Source organism: Acyrthosiphon pisum, chromosome A2 (genome assembly GCF_005508785.2).
Source record: "Acyrthosiphon pisum isolate AL4f chromosome A2, pea_aphid_22Mar2018_4r6ur, whole genome shotgun sequence".
Classification (NCBI taxonomy): Eukaryota; Metazoa; Arthropoda; class Insecta; order Hemiptera; family Aphididae; genus Acyrthosiphon; species Acyrthosiphon pisum.
The window spans coordinates 50,958,107-50,973,885 of record NC_042495.1 but is presented as its reverse complement, the minus strand read 5'-3'; the positions used below and the strand labels follow the sequence as shown (position 1 = coordinate 50,973,885).

The 15,779-nt window shown below is 33.8% G+C and overlaps 1 protein-coding gene across 2 annotated transcripts in view; it reads right to left on the bottom strand.

The window, feature by feature from the left end:
* Nucleotides 1-11,663: 11,663 nt before the first annotated feature.
* Nucleotides 11,664-15,779, bottom strand: part of LOC100167610 (protein bowel) — a 28,211-nt gene continuing 24,095 nt past the window's right edge. For both annotated transcript variants that reach the window (XM_003245278.4, XM_001943449.5), the window contains exon 3: nt 11,664-13,950. In XM_003245278.4, coding sequence (XP_003245326.1) covers nt 12,699-13,950 — 1,252 coding nt within the window. In that variant the 3' untranslated portion in view covers nt 11,664-12,698. The remainder of the gene's footprint in view (nt 13,951-15,779) is intronic.

Here is a 15,779-nt window from a genome sequence, read left to right as displayed (position 1 = left end):
TTTGACAAAATTTGTCAAATTTAAAATTGAACTATATTATTTTGTAGTTAAAAAATTATAAAATGTTCAACTTTTATATCTAAGGATTGAAAATTTAAAACAAGATTTCACGTAAATATTTAATTCTGTTACCAAAAATTCTAAGAAATACATAAGCACAGTTTATTTTTATAGTCATTTTAAGTTCAAATTTGGACGAAATTACATATTAAAAAACCTGGAATAACTATTTTAGTTATTTTGTTGTGATTGTATAATATTACTTGTGGGTACTTGAAACTTCTAAAGTATACTATTATATATCTATGATAGTACAACGGTTTGTTGTTGATGTATAACGCGTTACCTAATGGATATTGTGATATGATTAATTTGGAATTTATTATTGATACCTATTATAGGTCAATTTTTTTTTAATACTATAGATAAGTATACCTATAATAGGTATCTCTAATACCTAGACTGACAAACTGTCTCCGCTCAGAATCGTTTTTCTTATGCAGTGATATTATATCATTGAATTCAAATTTAATACTATCCATTATACAGTGACCCACTTGTAACCTACTGTACAGCAGAGCGACATCCACTTACCCACCTTTTTTGTTTGAATACCGATGCTATAACTGATTACTACGAAATATTAATAGGTAATACGAATATTATTCTATTTATATTTTATAATATCATTACTATACTCACTGATTCAAAATTAAAATACAATTGTTATTTTATTCTCCCCTATATATGCGGCTAATGGCTATGCACGTCTTTATTGTTGGTATTTGATGTATTTGTGTAAATTATTATCTATTAATGTTATTGCAATTGTTTCGTATTCGACTGTTCGCGTCCGTCCCACAGTGATCAATTGCTTCTGTCATTATTATCATTCTCCTCAGAATCCCCTGAATTAAAAATGTGTGTACCAAATCTTCTAACGTATATTTGAATATTAACAGACCTTTTTAAATAACAATATTTTCTATAGTCTGATTCCTTATTTTTTAGTATCCATTTAAATTAATATTTTGTTGAAATATCATAAGCATTAATCACATAACAAGATATTTATTATTAATGCTGTAATAAAGTTTGATGTTATTGTAAATTACAATTAAATATTAATATATTCGAATAATGATCTCAATCATAATAATATTTTGTATGCAAAAGTAGGTATAAGTGTATAACATATTAAAGTTAAAAACACAAAATTAGTTAAATTTGCTATATATTGTATGTACCTAACTACCTACACTAATTTTACAAATCGGATATATTTTAGGGATTTAGGCTCAGCCCTTAATAGTTAATAGATAATAAAAAATGACTTAAAATCGAGTCTGCAGTTATAAGGTAAATGAAAAAAAAAAATGTTCAAAAACCATTCCAAAAACCAAAACCAAAAATTTTCAAAAACCGTTATTGATACCGATAAATTTGAAAAACCTTTTTTGAAACCAAAACCAAATTCAAAAAATTTGAAAAACCTATCTTAGAACCTAAACCAAAACCATAAAATGTAGAAAACCGTTCTTAATAACCGAAACCGTAACCTCTAAAATTTGGAACGGTTTCGATCCCTGAATATAACACATATTATTTGGTGAAAAGTTCAATTCTCTACAGTTATTCAATTTTGAATTACAACAAACAAATTTCATTATTTCTTTCACAAGAATAAGTAGTAGGGACAAGAAATGATACTCGTATTGATACGTATTGAATATTGATACACAATAATTTTAATGTAATTATAATTTGAAACATAAGAAAATATATATTGTCTAAAAAAATTTTACAAATATTCACAATGTATTCTTCATTGTATAACATAATATTTTATATTAGGTAAAAAATATACAGTAGCATCTAATTTCGCATGGGAAGTAGATGAGGCAGATGCACATTATTCATCATATTATGTTGAAAAAAATGATCATAAGATGAAAAGTAAAATCAATTAAGTTTTGATTTGACATTTTAGCACGTACGTCAACTATTATAATACACAAAACAACAATATTATATTGTATAATAATATGTAACGTGTTGACTGCAGCAGTGATGTCGAACAATTGTTGGACGGTTCCATGCCATGGTGGTATAGAAGTATAGACTACCTGCATACAATAAGGGGTTTGAAATTATGTGATGATTTATCATACAGTCTACACAAAAAAAAAATCCTCGTACATCTCGCACCTGTTGCTTTGAAGTTAGTAAAAAATAAAATAAATTTATTATGTTTAATACGCCACTGGGTAAATACGCGTTACACCCCTTATATGACCCAACCACCACACATATCAAATATTTAAAACATTACACAGCCATCGTTTAACTGAAATTTGTTTTTATAATTATACATTATCACCTATTATATTTGTATACGCCTGGTATATTTACAGCTAGGATTAACACTTAGCAGTTTACACTAATATGACACGATATAATTTAGATATTCGTTTTATATTAGCCCAGTTAGGCACATCAAGTCGTATAATACGAGCCCATACAAAATGATAGGAAAATGTCTTAATTCGCATAATATTTTTAAAATTATATTTCAATGCATTTATTTAATAAAATAATTCAATTGATTCATATTTCATACGAGTTTTCAGATTGGAAATGTTTAACACATATAAATAACTGCAATATAATTGTTTGCATTGAACAATATTTTTTTTTACAAAAATTGTTTGCCCTGCGCATTTACACGGTTGCGATACTGATGAGAGTTTTTATGAATATAATTACATAATATAAAGGAAATTTTCAAAAATTATAAAATAAATGATGAGTAAGAATATAACAGTGCAGTTTACGTGTGATTCTATGTATATTTCAGTATACACGCAATGCAAGAACATATTATTATATTGTACTAAATGAGGATCTTTGAAATGAATAACGAACATTACATAACGACTTCATTATCAGGGTTGTAAAAATTCACATAAATAATACTTTAGCTTATATCGATGAATTTTATTCTAAATTAAAAATAAGTGGGATATTAATTGTATTCAATCATTTATTATTACCGTTCTAAATACAAAATTGTATTTTACTAATTAGACGGTAAAGCATTTGCATACAACTATTTTTTATTATTTCATATTTGGAGTAAAGAAATATGAATTTGGCGTTTTATACCAAAATTATATACATATAATATTTGAATATATTTTATTATATTTTTATTATTTTTTACTAAATAAATATATTAAAAAGTTTATCAATTTATAGAATTTATATTAGGTACTTCAAATATTTATATTTTCATAGTATATTTGCTTAAAATTTAAATCCATTTTTTTAACTTTACGTACATTATTTACACCTTTCAAACCATAAACATAATTTGCTGTGAATTTGTTAAGTTATTTTTACAGAGTTTTGGATATATTAAAATTTAAATCCACAAATCCGGAATCCCAATCCTAAAGTTAGGGTATTAACATATAACAGACCACTAATATTCCAATACCTCGCTATTTCAAATTAGTTAATATGTGAATCTCACGCAAGATAGGTAGGTATATAGGTTATACTATGTATATTTACCATCATATATTTATACCATATATATGTTGCTACAAAATCTATCATTCTTCTTATTTTAATGACAATGGCGGTCTATGAGATAATTTGAGTCACATATGATAATAATATATTATATTATAAACTCTTGGTCTTGAAAATCTTTCTAGAATGCAACGTTACGTCAAACATTTAATTTAATAATTATATAACGTTAAGAGCTACAATAGTAATTACTAATTAGCTAGGACCACGGTTATCTATTAACCGTGGCTAGGACACTATATTGGTTCTATAGTATATAATATTTTATAGTAAATTCCATATTTATTTTTCAATGACTACAACGACGAACAGATGGATCACAAGTCCAAACAATTTCATCTCATCAACGTAGTCGTTATAAAAATAGTAGGTATACCTACTTATGTTTTTTCCCCCTACAATATATCAATGTCCGTTTTACATCATTTTGTATCTCTTACGTCAAATGATATCGTTACCATTATTATTCTTATAAATATACCTATATTATAGTACCTATATACATACCGGTGTATATCGCTTAATTTTTCAGAGCTACTTGACCCGAACAATGCTTTGTACATGCGCTGGTTATTATTATTATTATTTAATAATTTGGATGGCGCGTTTACCGGACGGTTATCCCACGACCACCCCGCTGTAATTGCAGACTGGCCGCGGGATGAGCTTGGCCGCTGGTACATTAAGTGCACGCCCCCGAAATGCAGCACCGCTATAGGCATTATTCGAGTTTTAGGTACGCTTGGCGGAGAGAAGTATAATATATAATATAATTTTTTTCCCCCGGAAAATCACTACCTACATGGAGGCCGTATATAATATATTATCATTATGTATGTATTTATATATTGTTTAATATTAATTAGTATTATATTATTGTATACCGTAACACTGTATAGTACCTATAATATAATGGTCTGCTGCTGACCTGCAATGACTCCAGGGCTATTTTAGCCTCCCTTGACCCTTCACCGCGGTGCTTATACAAACATACAATAATTAAGTTTTTTTTTTGTTTTTGAATTTTTATAATCGTCATACACAGGAAATTATTTTTATATTAGTGTAATACCTAATGTGGTATATGAGAGCAGTCACCCTCTCGAATATATAAATCGTTAATTCACTGACAGTCAGACGTCAGCCATATATACATATAGCTAATTAAATATCTTGGAAATACTATTGCTATCACCAAGTACCTATGTCCTATATATTTACTGTATACTGTTCACATAAAGAAATAACAATAACTAAAAAATAATAATATTTTCGACTTTCATAACATTTTTTCTAAGATTTACAATTTGTTTTTCAAAAAATACTCACTGCCTACGAACTTTCAAGTGACGCGAAGAAACTCAATGTTTTTTGACACGAATTTCGTCCTGTTTACACGTCTGAAGGTGTTTAGGGGTGGACAATATCGTATGATTGATGTGGTACGAATGACATATATTACTATTAAGTATGCCCTCATTGCCCTGTATATTAAATCGGTCGACATAATCAATGTTCACGCCTAAATTTGTTGACCATGGATGTTGGGTCTCAAATTCGTCACTAGTGTAGCCATGCAGTATAGGTACTTTAGTCCGGTACTCCGGTTTGTCATTAATTATGTTCTACGTGAGTCTAAATAAGACATGTCAATTGATATACGGAACGATGCAGTAAGTTAGTGTCATAATGAAGAAGTACAAAATTTAATAATAATATACCAATATACCATAGTACGTGTATTATAGTTGATCGTTTTTGTAAAAGTTATAATTTTTAGAGGTACTGCCAGTGGTGGTATATAATGTATAGTAATGCGTAGGTCTAAACTCTAAACCATCTCTGCTCAAAAAAACATCCCGGCAGAAGTTATACCACGTCCGTCTAAAAATTGTTCCTATTCGCACCTCTGTTCACTGTAGTATATAAAATAGGTAGAAACAGTACCTATAACGAACAATAATTACAAAACGTATCAAACGTACGGCATATATGCGTTTGAGTATAATACAGTTTTAGTGAAACAGATGAAATCATCCGATCGGTTTGATGACATCTGGATCATAACACACTGGCACACAGCGCAATAATAAACGGTGTTTGTGCACACATACACACACACACACACACACACACACACACACACACACACACACACACACACACACACACACACGTCATATGCGTGTAATATATAATATTAATATACATTATAATATGTATACTTTACATAGTACACCGGCTTAAGAGTTTATTTATATTATAATGTATTCTATTCCGGAGGCTGTTCCGTTTATAAATGTTGTTCATTTTTTATTTGAAGGAAAATAATATAGGTGTACCTATGTGTTCCTTTTTCTTATTTTTGACGCGTTCGACAGCTGAACTCACACACACGCACACGCATGCGCGTAGGTACAAAGCCGGGAGAGTTTTGATTTTTGCCTTCGTTCCTGGTACGTATATATGTATTTATGTATGTATTTTATGCGTCTAAGAAGCCGTCGGACAAGGTTATATATTATAGTGGTAGTGGTGATGGTGGTGGTGTCGGGCGAGAGAGAGAGAGGACCTGAAGCGGCTCGAGTAATTACACGCGCGTCCGGCGCGAGGCATTGCCGCGCCACGGCCGGTCAGATCGCATCTGTCCATCAATAATATATAATATATGTACACACATACGCATAGATATTATAATGTGTTGTGTAGAGCTGCGTGTGCGATGAGTATAATACATACATAGTAATGTAATATTATGAGCGTTTTATCGAACAGGATAGAATTTATACGAACACATTGGTCCGCGACTAACTAATTGGTCGGCAACATTGAAAACATAATAATATTATAATATTATTATTAAGTGTTCGGGTTTTCACGATTAACAACTACACTTCGTCGAAATCTTCCAAACATGATATTATTGTACATGAACTTAAAACTAAAAATGTAAACACTTTTGTACCATTGTACCATTGTACCAATATACTTACCTATTGCTATATACTAAGTCTACCTATTATATCTACATCGCCACGGTATATATTTTTCCCGTCTAAATATTTATATTTGACTACGTATATCAACTATAATATACACTATATAATCGGATAATAATAATGTACCTACACGCATTACTATTAGGAGATAAAATTACTGATAACATTAGATAAAATATAAATTATGCGGCTAATTTAGATTTTAAAGTATTGAAGAAAACGCGAGAGTTTAAGTTATAATTGTCTGATTTTAGTAGAAGAAGTAATGTCGGAGTGGTTATTTGAAGTTTGAATGGTATCTAAATAGAAGTATGGAACGAAAGATTTACATGTAATAATTATATTATGGACTCTTGAGTTGAATTTAATGTAGCGTTTGAAATATCTGGGATAACTAATTTTAATATTATTAGAATGGTGAATAAGATTTGATATATTATGTAGATTTTATTTTAGATTAGATTATACTAGAGTTAGGCCTCCCCGGTAGTTATTAGAATATGGCCACCTTCATAAAAATACATTTTACTGGATAAGGCTCGAAGATTTTTGACAAATATTGGACAGGTGGTTGTCATTACAACAAACGCTTTTTAGGGGTGGTTACAGCAGAATTTGGTATGGTCAAATCCTTGAATATTTAGACATTATATTGTCTGCTTATGTTTGTTTATTGTGACTGGGCTCTGCTTTGTGGTTGAGGGTAGGCTCCAAATCAATAAGAAAAATCGGGAGAGGAAGTTTGGAGTTGCATTGGAGACAATTCGTTATATTTTCATAAGTATATATGAATATATGACTATGACAAAACATTATACTGGGTGCGGCAAAAAGAACACCCTGATTAAGGAAACTAATAAAAACCACACCAAGTCAAATATAAAAAAAAAAAAAATTATTTATAAATTGTACATATAATGCAATGATAGAAATTATTTTTTTATTTTCTCCATCACAATATTGTGGTGAAGATTTTTAAGTAGCAGGGCACTATACCAAATACGACTATAACACGCGTACACCAACACAAAATACTCAACAGAATTTCTTTTAATTAGTAAGTTTTGAAGTTGGTTCAAAAGTCTATAAATATCACAAAAAGAGCCAAAATATTATTTCCATCATGATTATGAATATAATATTTATATATTAGAAAATGCTAATAAATTTGATGAAAATGGCAAGTCTCTGCAATTATTTATTTTTAAATTACTACTAATTAATAAATCTATTTTGTCTAATGCTGGTCTTTCGTACCTATTATACATAATACCTATACTATCTAAAAGATTATTTTCAAGAACTTCAAAAATTTACTCGGAAAATTAGTGTAGCTAAGTAGTTAAATTTTGATCACCCCGTATTTTAGTTCATGTATATTGTTATACTACTAGGTATGTATACTCCAATTTACACGTAAATAGTTAAAATGTTTATGCATAATATTATCATGCTATATACACTATATACGTATTAATTATTACTTGCTTCACTGCAATAAAAAATTACTTAAGGCGAATGCAAATGTGTACGTGTTGCCGTGTTGGGCGTGCTATTGCAGTAGGTCTCCGTGTATTATTCAGTTGCCGAAAAACAGTTAGCCTAAAATATATAATACGTATTATGTACAACTATGTGGGTTATACACTGTTCCGCCGCGTTTCAGGACCAAATAATCTTTGTGTTTTGATTAACGACCAGTGCTCTGATGCTCGGGTAATTTGTAAAGAAATCATTGTCGGAGTTCCAGATACACTGTCTATATCGTAAACTGTAAAACCGCGGAGGTGGCCGAGTATCATTAGTTTCTATGAACTTTTTTTGTTCTATCTCCCGTGAGTTGTTATTCATTTTTGTCCCACACCCCTCGAGATAGCTACCTGCAGCCATCCCGCGCGCGCGTAATTATTGTTGAAACGAAAAAAGTCTTGACCGTCGGCAGCTGTCGATTGGATGACGTAAATTATTATTATCCACGTAATGTTGAATTGAAAACGATTGCCGTGATTATTTGCGGGTCTCCGGCATAATTATAAATCGTTGGACAGTGGTCATTTCAATCGATGACGCGTATACTACAAGCCGCAACCCATTAACTGCGATTTGCTTATTTTGTTAACGACTGACATGGCAAATGAAACATTTCGGTTGAAAAGAAAAAGATTTAATTGCGCATAGCTCGTGGTAAAAATATATAGGTAGTAGGTATTAAATATTATTTAAATGTGTATAATAATAAGGTAACGATTACAAAACAAGAATATATGATTTTTATAAACTGGATGCATTATATGAAGATCATGGCGCTTATAATATTGTGTCAAATATAATAATAAAATAATATAAAAAATGTAGAATATCTAAAAAGTAAAAACATTATTTGACGATAACTTCATTAGCATTATAACTTACGATTTTCTATTGTAGATATTAGATTCAATTAAATTATTAGAATGATCAGAATTCTAGCCAAGTATTATATAATTATATACTGTACAATTATTTTCAATTCTTTTAGGTTTATCATATACGTAAATCTAAAAAAAAAATTACAAATTATATTATTATATAGTCTTAAAATTGTATTGTGTCCCCGAATAGTTATACATGGATACCGCAGAATCCAGATATGGAATTTAAAATTATATAAATATTACCTAATAATATTAGTGTAGTAGTGTACACATATTAAGTTAAAATAGCAAATTGAATGTAATAATTTCACGTACAAGACAAAGTAAATATACTTAACTCAAATAATCTATTTCATCAGCCAGATTAAAGAATAATTTAACGGAATACAAATATTATATTACATTATAATAGTATTACATATTATTGCAGTCTAAGTAGATAAGAGCATAATTTTAGTCTTATAATTTTGTAAATAATCATTAACTAATAATATGTTCAAAAAAGGAATTGCATATAAGCAATAAAAAGTATAATAATTAAGAACAAAATAGAGAATGTTATTACTTGTTATATTATTTTATTAGTGATGCGATGTATAGTCTGTCTTCCAATGAGATACCTACCTACTCATATACCTATTTTTCGTAACATCGCGTCGTATGAAATATATTTATTACTCACGTCCACTCGAACGTATTAAAAAAATATTACGAATTAGTTATTATACATTTATTATATTATACTATAAATATATGTTATATAATATATTATATATATATATTTAAGGATACACAGCTATAATTTTTTTTATTTGACATATACCATAAACCATTTGTATTCTACGTATAATAATAAATATTTTATTTATTGTCGCTCACAAGGCACTTGGATCGGACGAATTTTATTGGTCGTGTATATATTATATATTTTTTAATATTTTCTTTTACAATACTTACCTGCCGTTATGATGTCATGTCGGTTGCAATAAAAACCATAGTGCTATAGTCGGCAATATTTCGATATATACCTACGTCGGTATTTTAAATAATCGCCTTAAAAATTAGCATACATGCGGCATATATATTATATATACATTATATATTATATAATTGATTGCATATGCGTTTGTGCAGTAATCCCGTGTAATACACACAATACATACCCATTATATTATTACGATATGATGATATGAGTATAATATAACGTGTTCGTCGGAAGTTTGATAATTTTAAACCGAAAAACCGATGACGGTGCTCTTTTATGTCACAAAACGTGATCTTCTCACGCCGCCGAATGATGAACGAAAAAGAGTCCAATAATAGTTAGAATAATAAAAAAGTGTATCTCACGGGAAGCAGACCTATCGGTTATACCGATGGTTTTGAAAACAACGACGTATACCGGGTATAATAATATATAACCTATAGGCTATAACCCGATATAACGGGGGTGGTTATAGTGCTTCGGCGATATTCGTCGGACGACGGCCTCGAGCGACGGGAGGTCGGTCGAACATCGATCTTTGCCACTATACATGCAACAGGTATACTCTACACACGCTATTCATCATAATATTATATGGTTTGTCGATTATTATTATTATGTTGATCGTTATTATTGCCGTAGATATTGTTTTAAAAAAAAAAAATAAATACCTAAAACTTTGGCGGGCCCAATCACCATCACGTCTTCCCGCGGACCCTTCCGCGTTTACTCCCTGCTGCAGTGTTTTCTACCCCCGGGTCTCTACACGCGTATACAAAATATATTATATATCCCTCTGCTGGTGTATACAATTTATATAAACTATTAATACGCTGAATTATTTTATAGCGTCAAATTACGACGTGTGTTCTTCGTTGCACGAGAGGTCGACGGCGGACAACGTATTATATTAGTATAGTCCATGGCCCGCGGCCTATTTTATTGTCCCAAACTGGATTAAAAAAAAAAAAAAAAATCATAAAAGGATGCTGAGACGAGCCTCGAGATTCGATTATCATTATTATCATTATCGTTATTGTACCTATATAATATATTTTTATGGCCGGTACGCGTACCTCTATATATATATAATACCGTATATGTGGTATGTATATGTATTAATATTATATGTATATATATATAGGAATCGCGGCACTTGCCCTCCGACTAACACATCGTGTTGTAAAGCGTGGAGAATGAAAAAAAATAAAACGCGCTCTTTTTTTATGACTCCCACCCAACTAGAACGGATAAACTGGTTCGGTGTGTTACACACGCACCGCCACTCCCGTGCGAGAGAATATTAATTTTTTTCCACAGACTTTAATCCGATACACACATCACACGGTATAATAATAATAATAATACTCGTGACCTCTGTGCGCAGAGGGATTTAAGAGACTGCATTATTATGCATTATAGACGATTAATTATTCAAATCTCGACACATTCTCGCAGTGCTTTGCATAATTTAATGTCACCGGTGGCCCAAAGATTTATCTGACGCACACGGCAAATGAATGTTAATTACTTGGCCAATTTCTGTGTTTTACCTGTTGCTTGCAATTTGGCAAAGATCGCGGCGACCGACGACGGTGTACGTGCACACCATCGAAAGTCGTGAGAAGTTAGTAAGTAGGTATCTGCAGGTACGCAAATCGCAATGTATTTTTGTCTTGGAATATATAGTTTATTATATATATATTTCTTATAAACGTCAAATTAAGCATAAACAATAATTTCATATTAATCTAAATCGTCTAATATAATAATAAAAATAATTAAATAATGTTTTAAAATCTATTTATTGCAAAACAATCAAAACAAATTCCGTTAAATTTGAACGCAGAACCATTTGGAACTCTTTATAATATAAATAATAAAAACGTTACATTCTTTCTATCAATAAAAAACATAATAATATATTAAATATTTTAACCATAATAATATGCAAAAATAATCTTAAACTTTAACAGTCTATATAATGAAAGTTGTTTACAAAAGTAGGTACTTATGTCTAAAGGTAATAATAGTAATATACATATACAAATAATAAAATATACAAACGCGTAAAATATAATATAATATGATTATTATATAGGTATACACACTATTTGATTAAAATACTAAAACAATAGAATATTTGCCCGTTTGAACCTAAAACTAATGTATAGAAAGGGAGAGAGTTGTTTGTCAAAATAAGTGTATTGAGATCACTAAAACAAAATAATAATATATATGCTATCTACAATTTGTTAACAATTTTATTTAAAATACTTTTGTTTTTCACGTACTTAACTAAAATAAAACTTATTTTGCTCATAACATAGTATTATACTATATGGTAAAAGAATACATATTATACACTCTATATGTACTCATAATTTATATTTGAATAACTAATATAATATAATAATAAATAAAACCTGGACGGCGATATCGTTTTAAGATTTAAATATTAAATCATGTATAAAACTGTCACGAGCCTTCGACATTCGGTCCCGAGCGTCGGACGTTTGTTTTAAATGCTTTCACTGGTACTGCGAATGATTCACGTGACGTAAACAATGCGAACACTCGACATCAGCTATAAAATATAATAAGGTAATCTATATTATGTACATTGAATTTCGTTGGATTCTCGACCGAGCACGACTGGCGAATTGGGCCGACGACCGCGACCTCCGGTCCAAGTGCAACGCGTTAACTCATTAGTTCGTCGATGCTGAACCCTTTGCGCTTGGGCGCGGCAGGCTGTCCGTTGCTCTGATTAGGCGGCGGTTGCTGCGGCGTTGGGGGCGGCACGGTGACGGCAGGCGCGGCAGTCGCCGGTTGAAATTGAAGCGACTGGTACGCGGGAGGCTGCGGCGAAGGCAGTGCTTGAGGTGACGGTACCGGCATCACCATTCCCGTCGACCGGTCGTGCAAGTCTCTTCTGACGTTCAACATAGCTTGGTGGTGGTGGTGGTGCTGCTGTTGCTGCTGCTGGACTTGCTGATGGTGGAGGAGCGGCGACTGTAGGAATAGATGCAGTGGTTGCGGTTGGTGGTGATTGTGCGGTTGATGTTGTTGTTGGTAACGATTGTGGTGATGATGATAGCTGGACGACGGACGCATAGTGTACGCAGACGACTCGTCGTGACACTTTGTTTCGTGCACACCGGCTCTGGGTACGGCCACCCGCCGGAACAACGAAATCTTACCGACGTCTTCCTCCTCTTCTTCCTCCTCTTCAGCGGCGGCCACGGCCGCGGTCGCAGAACCCGTGTCCACGGACGACGAAGACGACGCCGGTTCCTGTTTTGCGACGGTGGCCGCTTCGGCGACACTTGACGAACAGGCGGAGGTAGAAGCGGCGACGGTAGTGACTGGCGCCGACGGTTCTGACGCGGTTCCGGATGCGGCTGCAACCGTGTCCTCTTCGTCCACGTCCACGTCTTCGTCATCGTCCACATCATCGCCACAGTCTTCATCGTCTTCACCGCCGTGACCACGGCGGCGGCTCCGACCGGACGGAGTTTGCAGCATCGAGCACAGTTCGTCCTCATCCTCGTCGTCATCATCGTCGCAATAGTCTTCATCATCTGCAGCCGATCGGGATGCAACCGCGCCCGCACCCGCGGGTGACGCGGACGACGAGGACGCCGCCCCTCCAGCGCCCAACGCACTGGCGGCGGGCGCGTCGCCGACCGCGTGCGTGAGCGTATGGCGGCGGAGGTCGCAATTCCGTCGAAACACCTTGTTGCACGAGTAGCACTCGTACGGCTTGTGGTCGGTGTGCGTGAGTAGATGTGTCTTGAGATTGCTGCGCTGGTTGAAGCTGCGCTTGCACACTGGACACTTGTGCGGTGACTCTTCCAGGTGCAGTATCTTGTGCACGGCCAGCGTGCGTGACTGACAGAACCCCTTGCCACATTCCGTGCATTTGAACGGTTTCTCCTTGGAATGGATGTACCTAGAACAAAAACAAAACCACGGTCATGATTAGTTTACCAAGTCATATATATATATTTAATATAACATACAATATTATTATAAAGGTCGCAGCGTGTTACGCATAAAATATTGTGCGCGGAGTCAATTATAATATTATATTATATTGTCTTCAGTCATCGACCGCGACGGTAATAATAATACGAACAATATTAAAATATAAAGAATATTATGAGCCTATTCTTATAATATAATATATACAACCTTCTTCTCCCCCGCGACTGACAAGTTATGGTTTATGGTGTACTATACAAAATACCTAACGAACCGTAACGAAATCCAGTCGGGAGCTGGTTCATTGCGCCATCATATCACGTTTCGTCTCCAAGCGGAGGACCTATATGGGTCTTATTATTTTCTTCATCAATTGTATAAGAGACCATATAATAATGACTGTAATAATAATATAATGATAATATTGCAGAAGACAACGCGTTCCAGCTTCAGCATTCCATACACACACACACACATATTATATAAAATATGTAAACAAATAATTTTCGGTCGTTAGTTGGGTGCGCGCGGAGCGATGTATAGGTACGTGAAGAAATATTAGTAATAGTCTCGCCTGGTCACGACTTGACGGTCGTGGACCGCGACACGTTGCCGTCGACTCGCGTGGAAAGGGTTGTGTGATGGGCGGGGGGATCGAGGGCGACCACGACAATGGACAGACAATAACAATCACGACGGAGGCGGGAGCGTCGGTAGCTAAGAAGTTGGGGCGGAATAGTGGGTGTAAAAGTAGCAACGCGTAGTCGTACAAGCATGCACCTGTCCTCTCGCCGCCCCCGCATCCAAGACTTGCAGCAGTGTACATGGCAGGTAGTCATCGACGGACGCCAGAAGGAACGGTTAACGGAGCAGGAGGGGTAAATCTAGGAAAACACTTGAGCGTAGTTTTATCTTCCACCATCACACGCGCTAAATTTTCAAGATCTTTCAGCGATAACTGAAAACCACCAATAACCGCGTGTGTAGTAGGTAACATGGGTAATAATAATATAATACGTAACAAAACGTAATTGATACGAGATCATAACGTAGGGCCAATAAAGTTGCGTCGTTATATTTTTTATTAATATTATTTATTATTATATTGTAGTAAATTGAGTGTCGTATACGCGAGCGCTGTGGCATCAGATATTATAATGACGACGAACGTTTCATGGCCACGAGAAATCACTACAATATATACACTGCACAAGCCTTTTCATTCCGAAACATCGCGTCTCGTCGCATCTCCCTCGACCACACCGCACTAACTCTCCGACCGTTGGAAATTCAATTTATCTTGTCCGGGCATAGTGTTGGTATATATATATATATACACACACGTTGTTCTTTCAGTATTCAACCGTCGTCGTATGTATATATATATATATCTTATATTAATATTATATTATATGGGAACGCGTGTATTGAGTATGTTCGCGGCGGCGATGTGTATAGCCACTAGCCGTGTAATATCGTACACGCGTATATTATATATTATTATAAACATACACCAACCTCATTCTGTCCAACGGAGGCCAGGCCCCAAATGCCACGTTGCCACCTCGCCGTCGCCTCTGGACAGACCGGTTCTGATACGCGCACGCCGGGCGGCAACGTAGTCAAGTCTCCGTCTCTCTCTCACTCTTTCTCTCTCAACACTACCCATATAATAATATATTATATTATCTGTTCGTCTCTCCCGCGCAAGAGAGGGCCTCCACTCGGCGTTATTACATATTATTATTATTATTATTATTATTATATTGTATAGTGTGCGGGAAATCTGACAGGGGG